Source organism: Micromys minutus (assembly GCF_963924665.1).
Source record: "Micromys minutus genome assembly, chromosome: 1".
NCBI lineage: Eukaryota > Metazoa > Chordata > Mammalia > Rodentia > Muridae > Micromys > Micromys minutus.
Genome location: NC_137969.1, coordinates 9,251,951 through 9,270,622, shown reverse-complemented (window position 1 = coordinate 9,270,622; position 18,672 = coordinate 9,251,951). Strand labels below are relative to the sequence as shown.

The window sequence follows — 18,672 nt, the reverse complement described above, 5'->3', positions numbered from 1 at the left end:
GAGGTGCGTGCTTGCTTGTCAGTCATTGTCAAACCGTGACCCATGCTTAACTTTGTGGTGTCCCTTGTGGTCTTAGCTAATGATGGAATGAACACCAAAAAAGAGGACAGTAGAACTTTCAGGAAATGAGCAGAAATACTGAGTTATTGGTTATGGTTGAAAATGAGTCTTGTGATGTAGCAAACCTACTTTTCCACTCCTGGGGATCGGTTTGCCATTGAGATGGGTGGATCTCAGCCAGGAGAGCTACCACGGACTGAGATGAACAGAGGTCAGAGTTAGGTGTTTCCGCTGTTTTCCACAGCGCATCATTGGGAGTCACTGCATTTGACTACTGGTTGGGGCTCTGTGGAGAAGAGCTGAGGTCAGCTGACAGTGGACAGTGGAGGGAGGAGGTGGGAGGTGGACTCTGCAGCCATGGCCAGCTGGAAGCCAAGGCCGACCTGCTCTGGGCTGTTCTGAAGAGCAGAGGGGGTGAGGAGTGGCCTCTAGAAGGGCTGTGTTGCTGGGGCGTGGTCAGCATAGCCATTGGAAATGGGGTGGGTGGGGCAGGGGTGGAGCGCAGGGAGGTGAGCTTAGGGTTCTGATGAGGGAAGTGCGTTCGCATCCTTGATGCTGTGTGAAGTCTGAAGTTCCACTTTAACGTCTTGCATTTTTGGCACACCAGAGTGTTGATTTGCACACTTCCTCCAAGTCAGTAGACGAGCAGCACTGTGACAGATGTGCTTCCTGTGAGCTGCATCACAGCAGAGACTGATAAATACCCTGTTAGCTCGGCAGCTACTGGCAACCCTGGCACTGCTGGGAAGGTGTGCTACTGGCAGGGTTTCCAGGACCAGATGGGTTTGCCATTTGTGAACTTCCTTTATTTACTTGCTGTGCATGTGCAGATATGTGTGCTGCCTCCCTAATCCTCCGAAGTGTGTGCACGCTCACCTGCTGACTCAGCACTCATGGAGCCGCTTGTGGCCGTGGACGAGGCGTGCAGCCCACCCCACAGCCGGTTCCTCCTCGTGTCCTCAGGGCTCAGCACCTCCCCTCTGCTCCTGTTTGTTGGGCTGAAAGCGTAGGTTGTTTTCACGGGTGATGGCTTTCTCCTTTTTGGGTTACTAAATTTAGTTTTTTAATTTAACTATTTGAAATGTGGAGTTGTCTGATAGTGATGGTATTTGAATTTGCAATTTAAAAACCTGCTTATCAAGGAACTCAAAGATAAAATCTGTCGTGAGTGACTAAGAGAGACTTAGGATGTCACTGAGGGACTCTGCAATGGCAGGGTGACTTGGTGACGTTTCCAGTCCAGGGTGAGACCAGGCTTAATGCATTCTCCCAATAGGATAAAGGGCCGGTCTCCGGTTCTAATTTAGAAATGACGTTTTATTTGTTACAGGCTGCCCTTGAAGTGTGCAAGTCATTCTTACAGGAAGAGGAAGGCGAGAGGGTGATTATGGTGACAGACCCTCCCTTTGGCGGCTTGGTTCAGCCACTGGCTGTTACATTCAAGAAGTTAATTGCTATGTGGAAAGAAGGTCAAAGCCAAGGTGCCTTTTTTTTTTTTTAATTACTGTAAAATGAGCCTGTGTTTGTGTATCTGCTGCCTCTGAACACTAGCCAAGCCCAGCACTGGTGGAGCGTGCAGGTCTTTTTAAAAGCACATTTGATTTGATGATGGCAAACTTCACGATCATGGGATACTGCGTCTTACCCTAGTCGAGTTTTTAAAATGGCTTCTCAGGACATGGCTGTAAGATGGTGGAGCACCACAGCGAACTGCTGTCATTTGCTCCAAAAAAATTCTCAACGAGTGGCTGCTATGTGCAGGTGTCTGCGGATGCTAAGAGTAGATGAGTGAGCTTGGGGCCCTTAGGGCTCCTATCCCGGAAGTCTTTCTGTTGTTGTGATAAAGTCCATGACCAAAAGCACATTGCGCAAGAAAGGTTTACTTGGCTTGCTTGTCCTGAATCACTGTCAACTGAGGGAAGCCAAGGCAAGAACCTGGAGGCAGGAGCTGATGCAGACGCCATGGAGGGATGCTGCCTGTTGGCTTGCTCTCCCCATGGCTTTCTTAGTCTGTTCTCTTCTACAACTCATGGCCACCAGCCCAGGAGTGGCACTACCCACAGTGGGCTGAGGCCACATCAATCATTAATCAGGAAAATACCCACTGGCCAATCTTTCAGACATTTGTTCAGGGTGAAGTGGCTTGAGACTGCTAAGTGTTTGGTACAATTATCCCATTAGTCAGTACACTCTCTTTCAGACACAGCTCTGGCCTGTGGGCTGATAAATTACATGAGTGGCCAGGGGAGGCTGGGCTCCTCCACTGGCTGAGCCTTGTGAGTGGTGTGCTTCAAGGGACACAGGTTAGAGGAATTCTGGTACATGGCTCAATGTTAAAGCATTACTTACATGCTGCACGTATGATCACCAACCAGAACAAGGAAAGCCTGTGCTTTGTTTTAGGCATGGAGTATTTCCATTGACCTTTGGAAAAGGTCAAGGCAGGATGGCACTGTTGCAGGCGTCCCTTTCTGAGGGACAAGCGCAGGCATGGGACTACTGAGACTTCTGCTGAAGGTTTTAGTTTTGTTTCTGGAACCACTTCTTATTTCCTTTTCCTCATTTAAGCTTTTTTATTTTTTCCCCGTGTGATCCGTTAGATGACAGTCACAAAGAACTGCCCATTTTCTGGATTTTCCCCTATTTCTTTGAGTCGCGGATTTGTCAGTTTTTCCCGAGCTTCTGCATGCTGGATTACCAGGTACAGTAACAGCCTGTCTCGTGGCTCGGTCGGGGAGTGGGGGCACTGCTAGGATGTTCTGATAAGACTCACCTTTGATTTTAGTAAATTCAAGTGTTCTGAAGTGTATCAACAACTAAATTATACTTTGTGTACAATAGTCCCTGGCTTGTAACGTCTCCAGCTTCTAGGGTACTTGCTAAAAATATAGGTTCTTGAGTATACAGATTCAAAAACAACAAAAACCCAAACAATATTAAAAACAAAACAAAACAAAACACCCTTGTTAAACAAAATCAGGGAGTAAAGCCCGAAGAGAAAATAGTTTCTCAAGTGTCCCAGGACTGTGGGACACAGTCTGTGTTTTCATCGGCACCAGCTCTGGGCCGTCAGTGTGATGTAACTTTGTTCTGCCCCCGGGTTACAGGGAAGTAAATGGCCCTCTCTGGCTGGTGGAAAGGCTTGTGTCCTTTCCTGTGTGCCTCTCAAGGACACTAAGAGCTTTAGAGGGGCATGTGACCTGCTGTACAGTGTCCACAGAGGCAGAGAGAACTGTGTGCGACTGTGCTGGCCCACTGCCATAGATGGGACCCAGGCCGAAGATAGTTCTCCTCTGCCCCTCAGCGTACCTCTTCCCATGGTTCCAGAGTTAGCCAACCCCATCATCGCCATTATTCTGTGCGGCCACCGAGTGCTACCATTCCTTCTTTTTGCAAAAGCTGATGTGGGTTTGGTTAGTTGATCATTTTGTTCCTCCCATGGGGGGGTTGCAGACCCTTTCAGTTCCTTCAGTCCTATCTCTAGCTCCTTCATTACGGTCCCCATGTTCAGTCCGATGGTTAGCTGCAAGCATCCTCCTCTGTATCAGTATGGCTCTGGCAGAGCCTCTGAGAAGGCATCCATATCTGGTTCCTGCCAGGAAGCACTACTTGGCATCAGCAATAGTGCTTGGGTTTAGTGGCTGCATATGGGGTGGTTCCCCAGGTGACACAGTCTCTGGATGATCTTTTCTCCAATCCCTGCTCCTCTATTTGTCCCTTTATTTCCCTCCCATGATCGTTTTGTTCTCCCTTCTAAGAAGGACTAAGGCATCCACCTTCTGGACTTCCTTCTCTTTGAGCTTCATAAGTTCTGGGAATTGTTTCTTGGGTGTTCCGAGCTTTTCGGGTTCGTATCCACTCATAAGTGAGTAAATACTATGTGTTCTTTTGTGACTGGGTTAAGCCTTACAATTTTAATGTTTTACTTTGTTTTCAGCCAGTTTTAAGAGACCTTTTTGAATATTCTCTATTTAATAATTTTAATTATTAAAATCATGCTATCCTTTTCCTCTTTCTTATGTTTCTTCTGTCTCTAAGGTACGATAATGAAACTGCCTTAAGCATTTCTACTGAAAGCACTTTGCCATAGCTTCCAGAGTGTAGACTTTGAAAACTGGATTGTTTTCTCTCTTGTGATGGCTTTCCTGTGACTGTTGAACCGTGTTAACAGTGGCCATCTTAACCTGGCCTGTAGGTAAAGTACAGCCTGCATCAGGAGTCCTTCCTTCCACCTCTGTTCACCCTCTGTCTCAGGCTTGTGGGCTTTGTGTTGTGTTGGGGGGAGGGCTGCTTCTAGAATTTGCATTTGCAATGCAGATGCAGCTGATGTAGTCTGAAGTTGTTAGCAAACTAAACTGGCTCCAGTCTCCAGTGCCACCTGCTTCCTTTGGAGGAAGTGTGGCCCTCCTGTGAGGGTCAGCACACAGTAGGTGTTTATATAGTTCATATTAATTGAATGAGAAAGAACACCAGCTCTAGTGGTGAGAGTTCTGAGTTTTACTCTCAGCTCAGCTGCTTAACTTCTCTGAGGCTCTCCTTATCTGTTAAGTAAGGATGAAGACGATGGTGATGGTGGTGATGATGGTGGTGATGATGGTGGTGATGATGGTGGTGATGATGATGGTGGTGATGGTGGTGATGATGATGGTGGTGATGGTGATGATGGTGGTGGTGATGTTGGTGATGGTGGTGATGATGATGGTGGTGATGGTAGTGATGATGGTGATGATGATGGTAATGGTAGTGGTGATGGTGGTGATGATGATGATGGTGGTGATGATGTTGGTGATGGTGATGATGACGATGATGGTGAAGAAGAATGTAGCAATGTCTCTTGGGGTAATGTATGGACAGGTGTACCTTAGTCCTAGATATGCCACACTTGTAGAGTCCAGGCTGTTGTCCCACATGATCATCATTCAGGTAGTTCCGAGGCAGGGCAGCACTTTTTCTCTGCCTTTTTATTTTATTTTATTTTATTTTATTTTATTTTTTTTATACCTCCAACCTCACTATTGGTTAGTTAGCACAGGTTTCCTGGAAGCCAGTTGCATTTGCATGTACAGAAGTGGCAAGAATTTGAAAAGCTGTTAGGGCAAAGGAAGACAACTCTTTGGTAGGACAGGCGAATGATGTCCGTGTAGAGTTGGCACTCACATGTCATTTTCTTGGCCGCCTGTGTCATTAGGAAAGGACTCTGTGGAATAGTTTGCAGCCTCAAACTATTGGAAGTAATTGTACAATTCACTGTATTATTTAAAAAAATGTTGAGGTTAGATCATGTGTGTCTGACTGGGAAAAGCCAGCCACTGAGAAAAAGATCTGGAGACAAAACAGAGAATGCCTGAGGCCTCAGGTTCTATCCCCAGCACCACAGACAAATCAAAATAAGACTGCATGCCCCTGTCATCCAGGACAGACCTTTCTGCATAGCTCTAACCCCTTCCCTGACTGTCACCAAGGCCCCAGGAAGACTTCAAGCCACAGTGCAGTGAAAAAGCTACAAAAGTATAACCGCGGAGTCTTGTTGGTCAGGGAGGACACTGTTCAGAGCAGAGGACGGCTCACGCACTGCAAACCTTCATGATGCATAGATAGACCACGTGACCCTCAATGAACGTGTTCACGATAATCAGGCGATGGAATAGTGATCAACTACAGCTTTCTAGGGGCGGGTACGGAGGCGGGGGATTGTGATTTCACATTAGCAGTCCTAGCTCTGCCTGCAGAGCCCTGTGACTGGGGCGATTGGCTGGTCCTTCCAGAACCCTGTTTGCCTCACCTGTGGCGTAAGTGCTTAGGAGCAGAGCATTGGCAGAGGCTTCCCTCGGAGAGCTGAGAATCCTAGTGACGTCCTAGACTTGTTCAGAGGAGGCCAGGCTCACATCGCAAACTAACAAGACCGATTAGTGACGTCTGCCCCAGGATGAAGGGCTAGGATCAAGGCTGGGAGTGGGGTTAGCACACCCCAGTGAGATGGTTGCACACCCCACCCTCCCGCAATACTCCCTCTAGGCTTCATGTCTTCTTAACCTGGGACACACCTTGCATGTTGAAAGTAGAGCTGTTTGCTTTGTCAAAGCTAACCTTTCTTATAGCCAGCCTGTGTAGGAAACTCTTTTTAGGCTTACTTTTACATTAGGAAAGATATTTTGATAGGAATTTTGGAAAGTTGTTGAATATTAAGAGATGGCAACCAAATTCTTGAAACTCGGTGTACAATAAAGACTCAGTAAGTGTTCAGTAGGGGGCACAGTCTACATGGAAATTTAAAATGGTTTTGAAGGAAGTTAGGCTGACTGGTGTGGGTGCTGGTGGTAAAGCCGAGGCATAGTCTTGAGACCTTAGTCTGACTACACAGCACATAGTCCTCAGAGAGTTGGGTTATGTTGGCGTGGCCTGGCATACTGCCCGGAACATAGTAGGTACAGAGTTCGCACTCTAACGCCTTGGTCTCCTGTGGCGGAAGACATTTGCGCATGGCTCAGATTAAAAGTTGGGAATTGCGGAGATTTTGTGCTCCCCTCATTTCTATACAGAACTTCATCACATTAATCAGTTCTGTGGAGAGATTTTCTGTTTGAAATGCCTCTCATCATCATTGTGAGCGAGATGTCAGGATAATGACGGGAACATGGTGGATAAGCTCTAGCGGTAGCGAGAGGCAATTTGCAAAATTGTGTTTGCTTTGCAGCACTTCCACAGGAGGTTTATTTGTGTGGATGGAGCTATGAAATATGGATGTATGTTAGAGGTACATTAATTTACTCTAGCAGCATGCGTTTTACATACCATATGTTTATAGTTAATTAGCACAACAAACCCGCATTTAAAAATAATAATAATCTCAATTAGGTTATGCAAAATCGAGCAATCAGCCACCTTCCTGACACACGCATTCTCCAGCTCCTTGGGAATCCATAGAGGAGCTGCCCCTCCATCTGTTGTTGTGGCGCAGCGAGTCCCACGCAGGAGACACCCTCCCACTCTAACTCTTCAGCATGTCAGAGTTTGCAGCAGTTCTCGTGGGAAGAATGGCTTTTCTTATGGCACTCGTAAGTTTGTGTGCAAACTACCTTTTGTTGCATGTAATAAGGTACCACGTATATTCGAGTCCACAAAAGGACTGCGCTGGGAAAACATTATAAGTTGAAATCTCTTCAGAAGAAAGCTACTTAAATGACTATTTTAGGTTGATTTTTTTTTAAAATAAAACCCGTTTTTGTGACTTGCCTCTAATAGGTATCATATATTCATAGGATTTTGAAAGTTGGAAAGAAGCATAGAGGTGACCTGGGCTGACTTCCCAGTGTAATAATCCCTCTGCTGGATTCACAGGTGCTCATCCGCCTCACTCGATGCTGTCGGGCAGAGTCCTACAGCCTTACACGGCAACTCAATTTATTTAATAGCTCTAATCGTTAGAGAATTTTCTCATATTGAGATAAAATATGCTCCCCATTAACTTCTAACCATTGTTCCTGGTTCTATTCTCCGAGGCAATAAAGGATAAGTCTAATTTCTATTCCATATGATACCCCTTCAGTTATGAACTAGCTGTCAGTTCCTCCCAGTCTTTTCTGAGCAAACACCCCCAATTTGTTAAACTCTAAATCCTATTCATCGCTATTATTTTCAGTAGAAACGAGCTCGTTTTATCAGCATCTCTCTTAAAATTTGGGGATTGAACTCAAGGCTGCAGTTGACGTTAACTAAGCCTTCCCTTGTTGGGACACTGGGCACGTGTAGAGGCTTCCAGCCAGCCTGCCGGGGCCAGTCACGGCATGACCGAGGACACTGCTGCTGGCAGCCCATCAGAGCCCCTTGCGACTTTTCTCTTGTCCCTGGCCTTCCCTCAGCTCATCTGCTTAGCTTTGTGCTGCAGTTTGCGCCTTAGTGAATGTGTCTGTTTGTTAATCTGGTAATACTGGGTTAAACCAGAGGTGTGGAGAGTCAAGCAGTCTGCCGTCGAAGGCTTGACTCTTAACAGTTTGCACAGAGTGTGGAGATTGACTGCTGAGTGCTCAGCCCTAACTGGAACTTGTTTTTTGTTTTTTTGTTTTTTTAAGATTTATTTAGTTTTATTTATATGAGTACACTGCAACTGTCTTCAGACACACCGGAAGAGGGCATCGAATCTTATTACAGATGGTTGTGAGCCACCATGCAGTTGCTGAGAATTGAACTCAGGACCTCCGGAAGAGCAGTCAGTGCTCTTAACCACTGAGCCATCTCTCCAGCCCCATAAATGGAGCTTTTTTATGTCATGTTTTTATGTATTCTCTGAGAATCTCATTCATGTATACAATGTATTTGGGTCATAACTACTCCTGCACTTTCTCTCTGATCCCCGGACGTGGGGTATTTATATCACCATCCTGGAGACTCAGGGAACATTGTGGAAGAAAGAGTCAAAAAAATGTAAGCGTCAGGACTGGGAGGCCTGCTGTGAATGCCACTTTCTGGATGGGACATAACCAAAGCATTCTCAAACTCATGGCAGTTATGGTTCCCTGTACAATACCAATCTGTGTCCTACGGTGGCTGGGAGGGCGGCAAGTGAGGCTTCGCCCCACCGCTGAGGAGATTATGACAACTGACTGCTGCTGGGAAAGGGAGTGTGGTCTTTCTTCTAGGGTGTAGTCGCTGGTAGGTCGTCCATGCGGGCGGGATAACCCCTGCACCTGTGCACATGCAGGTGGTTCTGACTGGACTTGGAGGAATGGAGATGTGTGTGTGTGTGTGTGTGTGTGTGTGTGTGTGTGTGAGAAGAGGAAGCATTGTGTGGGGTCAGAGGGAATGGGAAGAGTTTGGGTAGGATATGATCAAGATACATTGTTACACGTATGTATAGTCTAAGAATGCTTGTTTTGTTTTGTTTTGTTTTGAGAGGGGTCTCTCTGTGTAGCCCTGTCTGTCCTGAACTTGCTCTGTAGTAGGCCAGGCTGGTCTCAAGTTTAGAGAACTGCCTGCCTCTGCCTCCTGAGTGCTGGGACTAAGATACATTTTAAAAACTGTTCTTAAGAAAAGCCTGTCTCCCTGTGGTGGTTTCTCTTCTTGTTCGTGCTTCACTTATTCAGTAGCCATCTTGTAAGCCTGGTCTGCTCCACCTTCCTAAGTGCATCTTTGTTTCTCAGCAAGAGAGTTCATGGCTCTTATGTGGAAGTTAGGATCCCACTTCCAAAGTTTCTGATGTAGTAGACGTAGGCTGGATAAGAACTTGCATCTCTAACCGGATCTGCCCCAGTAGCGTTGGTGTTGCTGAAACACCTTGACAGGTTCAGTAGCTAGGTGGATTCACCAGAGAGGAAGCCAAACTGAGAGGTGTGTGGGCACTAGCTGGGGGACGGGATTGAGGACGTCACACAAGGCTTGCTGCCCTCACCTTGAGGATAAACACTGAAATCACAGGTTCAGATGTTGGGGGAGGTCAGTGTTTAGAATTGCTGTGGGCGACACTACCAAGGGTGGCCGCCTCTTCACGTCCATCCTCCTGCCTCACATCAGTCAGGACCCACGACCTCCTTTTACAGTTAAACCCATTCCCCAGACTGTCCATGGTCCTCTAACAGGTAATTGACAGCTGTGGTCTGATCTGAAAGCGCTTTCCATCTGAAAGTGCTAAGGCAGACTTGGTTAGAGGGCTGGACAGAGGCCGCGCTGACTCGGCCAGCTGGATGAGGAGCTTTTCTCACGAGCGTGGACCACCTCAGTGATGCTGGGTATATCTTCAAACAAGTGCGTCTAACATCAGAAATAAAGCTCTTAGTTACAAAACAGACTTTTAGATAAAGTTAGAGTCATTCCTGTGACCCACCAATAGGTCTGTCACATATCTCCATCTTTCCCTTGTCATGAAACGCCATAGGGGCTTCTGAAGGTTGGCTGTGAGTTCACTTGCTCTTAGGACTGTTTTATTCCCTGCTGGAGTACCTCAGCCTGTATCGGCATTTGTTCGTTCATTGGTTAAAGGAGCTCATTTGAGTGAATTTTCTTTTTACTTTCTAGGTAGATTATGATAATCATGCACTTTACAAACATGGGAAGACAGGGCGAAAACAGTCTCCTGTGCGGATCTTCACCAACATTCCACCCAGCAAAATAACCCTTCCAGCGGAGGAAGGGTACCGGTGAGCGCGCCACCTGGAAACGCACGTCTGTGTACCTAACAGTGAATGCTTTCAACAGTGAATCATGTGGCTCTTATACTGCCCTCAGATTTGGCCCATAATTTCATTCTGAATTCTGATTACCTCCAGTTTTTGGAGCAACTACCTTGTTTGCTTTTGTCGGTTCTGTGAATCTCAGTGAACACATGCATCTCATTTCCCTGTTTCTCTCTTTAGATTTTGCTCCCTCTGTCAGAGATATGTCTCTCGTGAGAACCAGCACTGTGTCCATTGTAACTCTTGCACATCTAAGGTATAGTTCTCTTATGTCATCATTGTCATGTAAGGGCTTGTTTTATGCTAGTTAGTTTTATCACTTTAAAATGTTATATTATTACCGCCTAACCTTTATACAGTGGTATTCTAATTATAGATTCAGCAGACTTTTAAAAAGAATCTTATTTTGTGTGTCGGGGGAGGGGCATGTGATCATGGCGTGCACATGGAGGTGGAGGACAACTCGCAGGAGACGGGTTTCCTACCACATCGATTCTGTGAACCCAGTCTGGGTCATCAGGCTTGGTGATGAATGCCTTTACTACTGAGCTATCTCTGCAGCCCTAAGACAGGCTCCTTAAAGTACTTAATTTCTTTCATCACCGTAAATAGCTATTTCAATCATTTTCATATGGTACTTATGAAGAGTGTTTCAAATAAGGCACTAAGTGCTGAATTTATATGTCTGTTAAGGGTAAAATTATGATGTTTCAAATCAGGCTTTGGACCATTAGATACCATTGCTGTTCTGATGAAGTAATGGTTAGTAACATGTCCTGTGCATGTTTTATGTGCTAGACTTGTTCCTAAGAACTTTGCATGGGTTCACACACATATTTAGTCCTCAGGGTAGCCATGGTTACTCTCTGCTCTTCAGCTTCTGCAGAGCAAGGGATCTTGTTGATGGGTTTAGCTCTTGTGTTTTTCCTAAGAGCCTTTGTTTTGGAAAGTGTTTTAGATTCGCAGCACAGTGACGCAGAAGGTACTGGGATAGACTTCCTGTCCCTGTGCACAGCCTGCTCTCGTCAGTTCCCTGGATGGAGTGTATTCTGTATAGCAGCTGATGAGCTCATGTTTTACTCCGACTCTCTTTGGGTTGGTTGAGTGTACAATGGCCTGCTTCTGCCACTGTGGGTTTCAGACTCACTTCACTGTGTTCCCTGAAAATCTTCTGCAGCCTGCTTGGTTACCCTTCCCTAACCTCGGGAAACTGATCTCGTTACTGTCTCTCTAGTTTTGCCTTTTCTAGGAAGTCACACAGCATGTGTAACTGCTTTTCAGACTGGCTTTTCTCACTTGAAAAGGCCAATGAAAGCCCCCGTCTGTCTTTCTGTGGCTAAATGGATCAATCCTGTGAATGACTTCCCACTGTCTTGGTATATCTCAGTTTGTAACCATCCACCCACTGAAGGACATTCTGCTTGTGAGATGGCTTTCAGCTCCATCGCTCATTTCCACTGAGCCTCGTCAGGAAGAGCGCACGGGGTTGAGCTTTGGCTGAACAGCACAGATTATTCTCCAAAGAAAAGCTTATGTTCTTGTAACTGAGTTTAGAAACGGTGCGCACTCTGCCTGGGGAAACGAGGGCCTCAGACCCGAACAACTTCTGTCCCGCACAAGGAGAGGTGAAGGCCATGGTGGAGGCCATGCTGCCTGCTTCTGGGGACTCAAGGGGCCCCAGTCCTGACCAGCAGTTACTTTAATATTCAAAAAGTGCACATATGTGTTCAGTGTTTTTTTTCTACTTGTGTTTTATTTCACAGTTAAAAAAAATTACTCAAACAGTAACCTGTAATCTGTCTCTCTAAATTACAGTCAGCTCTCAAATATGAATTTCATTAAGGACTATGTAGTACAGATAACCTAAAATTATGGAATCATTAATTCTCTTGAAATTTTCATTTGCGTCCTTCTTTGTGAAGATTGGATGGCTTGAAGCGGAGTGGATTTTCAAGATCATTTGGATAAATCTAGTTTCATAGTTAAGGAAATTGAGGCCCATCAAGGAGGCATTTGAGTTAAGTGGAGAAATGCATAAATTAAAATCAAAGTATTTAATTGTGAAGCCCAGGAAAGGAAGAAATAGGGAATGAATAATTTACACATATTTTAATAAGACATTTTAATTTTTAATTGTGGAACTTGGCTTTTACAACAAATTGAACATTTTAAAATTTGTTTTTGTAGGATGGCAGGAAATGGAGCCATTGCTTTATCTGCAAAAAGTGTGTGAAGCCTTGTAAGTGTTTGGTTGGGTATTTGGGATCCTGAGAAACCATTTTTGAGTTCTGTTCATATAAGTAGGATTTTTATTATTTTCATAAAATAATGTAGGAACCGACATTGACTTTTAGAATGAGCAACGAGTATGTCCTTCCTAGGGAGAGCTGCCTGCTAGTCAGTGTGGCTTTTGGCTTCTCCACTTCCCAGTCAGCCTGTATTGTGGCAGCTGCTGCAGGCTCCTGACATGCTGGCAGGGGCTGAATTTGTTAAGTTAGTACAGAAAACGAGTTATAATGGGTCCCATTATTTATAATAACCTACCTCAGAAGTTAATAAAATAAAAAATGTATGTTAAGTGACCCTCTTCTGAAACGTGGTTTTTCTTTTACAGCCTGGATTCATTGTGACACCTGCAATCGCTGTGCACTCCCAGACCACTCCTGTTCGGGGCCTAAAGATGGCTGCTTTATTTGTGGTTCGTTGGGTCACAAACGCAGCAATTGTCCCAACATCGGTGCCTCTAAGAGAGCTAACAAGTTAGTTGAATTCTTTTGCTTTCTAGAAAAAAAGATTGCGCACATCAAGCTTTCTAGGAGCAATCTACGGAAGTACAAAGCTGTCGGACTCAGGAGCTGAATTGTTACTCTCACCATTGAGTTATTTTCGGTGGAGTGGAGCAGGGAACTAAGTCTTGTAAAGAGTGTGTGCATCAAAGAGCCCAGCCTTGACAGGTTAGACACAAGATAGCCAAGATCCAGGAGGAAGTGGGTACCTTCACATCTGTAAGATTTAGGGTGAAAGTTGAGACTTCACTCTAGTCTGGCTCTGTGGGGTGATCAGGTGCGGACACCTGGTGGCCAGAGGAGTTAGTGAAAGCATTTCAGCTAGAAGGAGCTCGCCATTTTGTAGCGGAAAAGGGCTGAATTTGTTGCATTGTGACTAACAGCAGGTATGGGCTAATGTAGCATTCAGTTGCTGCCCCTTGAACTCTTCAGCCAAATTAAAATGAGCTGAGCAAACCAGGCACAGATTTGAAGTACACATTACTTATGTGAGTATAGTTCTGTGTACCCTGTCCACAGATTGCTTTCGCTTCTCCTACCAACATTTCCACTGATAATGCAGAGTAAAGCTCAACGTCAACTGAGTCCAGTGACAATGACACGCTTAGGAAAAACTAGCAGCTGGGCTAATGCGAGTGTCTTCATCACTGAGCTCACAGGAGGGCATCAGATCTGGAACTGGAGTTGCAGACGGTTGTGAGCCTCCACAAAGGAGCTGGGAAGTGAACCTGTGCCCTCTGAAGCAGCAACCCACCCTCAAAAGCGCCGAGGCAGCTCTCCAGCCCCCAATACACCTTTTGTAAAAGTTAAAATCGATGGTAGGGACCAGGGCGGATAGCTTCGGTGATTTAAATGAAAGACAAAACCAGAACCTTGGTGTGTTACACACTTCCTTCAGGCTACTACAGCTAAATTTAACATTATGTGAAAAATCGAGATTATGGTGAAAAAGGTTCCCTGTCATTATTTCTGATGAAATGAACAGATAATAGAAGAGGTTTGTGAAGCTTCATCTACTATGATTATATTATAGTTATTGTACCTCTTGTCTGTTTGTTTAAACCCAGTAGGACGTTTTCCATTGATGTCCAGCCATTGAGCTACGTTTCCTATTTAAACTAATGTTTGTTTTGTTTTTCATAATTTTACTTTGTAATTATTCTACTGAGAAGTTCAAGGTAGAAAAATAAAATTTAAAAATTAAACACACTTCATAACTTCCTCCTTAGAAGCCTTCAGTAACAGAACAAAAGCCATGTAGCTATTGGACTAGGAGTCGCATCGTTTACTGTGTAAGTTGGAGTACAGTCAGGAGCTAACATGCTCAGCCTTTAATTCTGTGAATTAATGCATATGAAAACTGAATCTTCATATTGGTGTGAGGTTTTGGCTCAGGCCAACCTGGACATTGAGTTTCCCCATATGCTGGGTACCCAGACTTGTGCTACTGCACTGGGGTGACATTAACTAGTAGACCATAGGCTCTCTGTATGCTTGCTGTTGAAAGAAAGCTAGTCTAGCCTGGCCTGTGGTGCATGCCTTCCATCACAGCACTGGGGAAGCAATGGCCAGCCAGGGCTATGTCAGAACACCCTGCTGGAACCTTAAATAAAAAAAGCTAGTCTTTTGTTGGAGTGTTTAGTAACATTCTGGTGGGAGGGGCAAGGAGCAGACTGTCTTTCAGTATTGGATTTTGTCAACTTTTATTCAAAGAGCAGATCCTTTGTGGTACAGTGAACCTATGATCCTCAGGTTTGTTTTCTTCAGCCAGAGGACTCTTCTTGACTTAGTTACTCCTCTCCAAAACAAACACATAAAAACCCCAGAAACAGACCAAAAAACCCCTACATAATGAAACTGACAAAAATGTTTTAAGAGATTTATTTTTATTTTATATGTATGAGTGTTTTGCCTGCACATGTGCATTTGACCATGTGCCTGCCTGATATCTGCAGAGGCCAGAGATGCCCTGGAAGCAGAGTCACAGATGGTTACAGCTGCCACACGGGTGCTGGGAATCAAGCCTGGGCCCTCTGCAAGAGCATCCAGTCCTCTTAACTGCAGCTCAACAAGATGCTCCTTCCTTATAAATGGCAGTACTTTAGAGATATATCTGAGCACACCATAGCATGTAGTGCCTTTCCGTCCTACACATTTTACAGCTGTCTTGTTTTTCAGTTAATTTTCCGTTAGGTGTGAACCGGAATGGTGCTGGCTCCCTCTTGTGGTGAAAGCCAGCCCGTTCTGTCCTCCTGTCCGTCACATAAGTCTGCAGGTTAGAGGACGAATACTAGGTCAGTGTCATTTTAAGGCAAAGTAAAAGGAGCAATTTTCCTCAGCCAGCTCACAGTTCAGGTTCTCTGCTCCTGAAGGCTTTGTTTATTTACGTTACAACTGGATACTTTTTGAATTCTTCTGCTTATTCCCTAGTGAAATATGGTTTATTTTTAATCCTGCTTATAAATAGATGAACCAAAGAGAAATTTAAAATGTGGCTAGAAACACAAGGCTTCATTGACTTTTCTATTAGAGATTATACTTCACTCCATTAAATTTGCTAAGTCCTTACTTATCAAGAAATTTTCCTCCTGTAAGGAAATGACTGGTTGAAAGAAGTTTATGTAACACACAAAGAAACAATATAAAGTGAGTTTTATTTTGAGCTGGTGGGTGTTCTCAGTCCATCGTACAAAATATGGAAGCCATAAATCATCAGAGTTCCACTGAGTGGCCAAGTAAAGCTGCTTATAGCTGGTGTCCAAGGGTGATCCTGCAGGACTGTCATGTTTCTAGTTGAGTAGTCATTATCAGGTGAGTCTGAACACAGACTCTAGAGTCAGGCTGGTCCTGCTGCTCTCTCCTTGGGTAATTTTGGGACTTCAGAGCTTCTAGTTTTTTACCTGGAAAAAAAAAATTAGGGGGAAGGGAAGCATCTACCTAAGAGATCCCTACTCCCTTGAATTGCAAGAGCATGCCCGCTCTATTGTATTTCAGCACCCAGTACAACCTCTGCTAAGGGAACAGAAAATGAGGCCCAGGCTTGAGCAGCTGGGGAGTAACCTGTTCACGAAGGCCTTTCTCCAGGTTTCATCCTGGGAAGACCGGGAAGGACCTGCTCACTGTGACTCAAGGAGCCATGGCTTCTGCCACTCAACAACCGATGCGGCCAGGTGTCAGGGCCATGGCCCGGTAAGCCCAGCGGCACGTGTGCGCCAGCACAGTCCTCGAGAGGACAAGTGGCGTGATCCCGCCAGTGTGAAGAGTGACTAAGCAGTCAGGACTCTTGCTCTCTAGGCTGCCGAGTCTTGGCACAGAGGACAGCGGAGCAGAGGAGCCGTCCTGTCTGCTGTGGTGGGTTGCAGAGGGGCCGCTCGTTTTAGCCTGTTCTTTTAGAAGCTTGTTTTCAAGAAGCCTGGGACACAAGAGCCAGGCACCCCTGGAGGTGCGAGCTGGCACTTTTACACCTGTGAGAGAAAGGAAGATTAGCTTCGAGGCTTTAGGAAATGGGCCCTCTTTAACGTGGTCAGTTTTCCTTTTCCTGTAGTGCTGGTTCAGTTTTCTGCCCCTGCTGACTGCCCGATATATTAATCCCTTTCTAAAAAAGATGTACTTCGGGGATTTGGAGATGGAAGTGCTGAGTTGAGCAGTATAAATGTAGCAAAGAGAGAAGCCCGTCGCTGTGGCTGCTCACTTCTGTGGCGTGTCTGTCCTGAATAGCTTGTTCTAAATCTGTGGTGGCCATCTTTTAAAGAAATGAGTTCTGAAACGGTTTGCATGATCAGGCCTCTGTCTGTCTCCTGTGGTCGTGGTTGGGACAACACCAAGGATTTATGCTTACTACACAGGAAATTCTTCCATGTTTTCTGTTTTCCTATCTGGATAGCCAGTTAATTAAAGTTCAGCATAATTACATCATTCACTGTGCTCATTCCATGAAATAATCCAGCACCTTGCTTTTCAGAGCTGTCAGAAAGCAGAAGCAGAGAAAAAGTGCTAAGATAAGACGGGAGGCACTGCAGGACAGCAGGACAATCCATGAATCACACGGCTGCTCCGAGCAGGAGGAAGAGGAGGAGAAGGGCCATCAGTATCCTCGCTCCTAAACGCCCACTGACTTGAGAATAAGGATTTGTAGTCCAACCTTCGATGCCGTTCTCTCCGAGGGCCGCACCGGACTTAAGTGCAGCTGCTTCCAAAGCTGTGCCCCTCCTAAGCCTGGAATAGGCAGGTGGCATTTGCTGGACTCAGCTGCCTCTACAGACCTGGGAGCCTTCTGTATGCAGCAGGTTGCCCCCCCCCCCATGCTTTTCCACTCTTTAACTCATCACCAGTCTTTATTTTGGCCTCTTTTGTCTGAAAAATGGGCATACAGCATGTTTTCTTATAATACCAGATGGAAATGCAGTCACAGATTTATACTTCCCTATGTCCGTCAACTTTTGTTTTAATTTATGTATTAAACTTTTGTTAAATGACTAAGGCATACGTTAAAGCACATCCGGTCCACAGCCCATGGGCCATTTGTTCCCCAGGAGAGCTATGAAGGTGGCCCAACAGCCAATCATAAGCACACTTAAAGCATTGTGAGACTTTGTGTGACTTTGGTCATAATGTGTTGTCACAGACCCGAGTGAAACTTTGTGGATGATGCTGTGTTGTAGTGTCAATAGTTGGAAGTGCCCGGACTCTTTCAACAAAAAGTATGATACATAATTATTTATAGATTGCATCTGGAATAATGGGGGAAATTATTATTTAAGAGCTGTAAAGATAAAAAGATATAATTGTTGATTTGTTATTAAATCTTTATTTTCAGTACTTTTTCCAGTTGTTATTTTTTTGCATTTTATAACTGATTGTTGTACATGTGCCCCTGTGTATCTGCGTGTGCCACAGTACTCAGAGGACAACTTGTGAGAGTTTGTGTCTGTTCTCCACTGTGGGGACTGACCTGGGGCACGTGCCTTGACCCTCCTCACTAGTCCTAACTTGTCTTCTGATGGTGTGGAATCACTCGGATGTTGGGTGAACATTAGGATTGTGATTGTGCTGACACTGGGGTCCTGTCCCAAGCGGTAGATTTACCTCTTTGTGAAAGGAGTTGGTTCCATAAGGCAGAAGAGTGATTGACCCCCTCATTCCTGTACTGAGGAACACTCCTTGGCCGTGTGGCCTCTGCCTCTTCAGTATGTCGTAGGGAGCATCTCATACGGCCTGTGATCTCCGTTCTCTGTGGTGAGCGAGCTGTGTAACCACAGAGACCAGATGGTCATCTTTTGGACCGGTTGTCTAGCACTGTAGAGAGTGAGCGGTTCCGTGTTGGAGAGCACGCGTTTCATCGCCCCATTTCTCTCCCAGCTCCCCGGCTTCTTCTCCTTTACACCGAATGGTTGTAAATGGATTAATTTGCATAATGGCTTTTCCTGTTCCTAAACAGCTGCACCGGAACTCAGTTGTGAAGCCTCTTGGCTTGGCATTCGCTGGAGCCCGGTGGGTTCTCTGCCTACCACTCTCAGTATGCCAGGACCATTGGGTGCATGATGTGAGATGCTTGAGCATGGTACAGATTGAGCTGACAGTGCTAAACATCAGGAGGCATCAAAAGATAAGTCGCTGGTTCAGTGGGTGCAGCGTTTGCTATGTGAGCCTGCGCTTCTTCC

At 45.4% G+C, this 18,672-nt stretch overlaps 1 protein-coding gene across 1 annotated transcript in view; it reads left to right on the top strand.

Annotated features, from left to right (window-relative positions):
• The window catches only part of ZCCHC4 (zinc finger CCHC-type containing 4), a gene marked incomplete at its 5' end in the record, with an annotated part of 37,416 nt that extends 19,650 nt beyond the window's left edge, over positions 1-17,766 (top strand). The window contains 7 exons of the mRNA XM_080925748.1: positions 1,391-1,541; positions 2,661-2,761; positions 10,069-10,190; positions 10,407-10,482; positions 12,414-12,465; positions 12,841-12,985; positions 16,974-17,766. Of these exons, the coding sequence (XP_080781874.1) occupies positions 1,391-1,541; positions 2,661-2,761; positions 10,069-10,190; positions 10,407-10,482; positions 12,414-12,465; positions 12,841-12,985; positions 16,974-17,115 (789 nt within the window). The 3' untranslated portion in view covers positions 17,116-17,766. The remainder of the gene's footprint in view (positions 1-1,390; positions 1,542-2,660; positions 2,762-10,068; positions 10,191-10,406; positions 10,483-12,413; positions 12,466-12,840; positions 12,986-16,973) is intronic.
• Between the last annotated feature and the right edge of the window lie 906 nt (positions 17,767-18,672).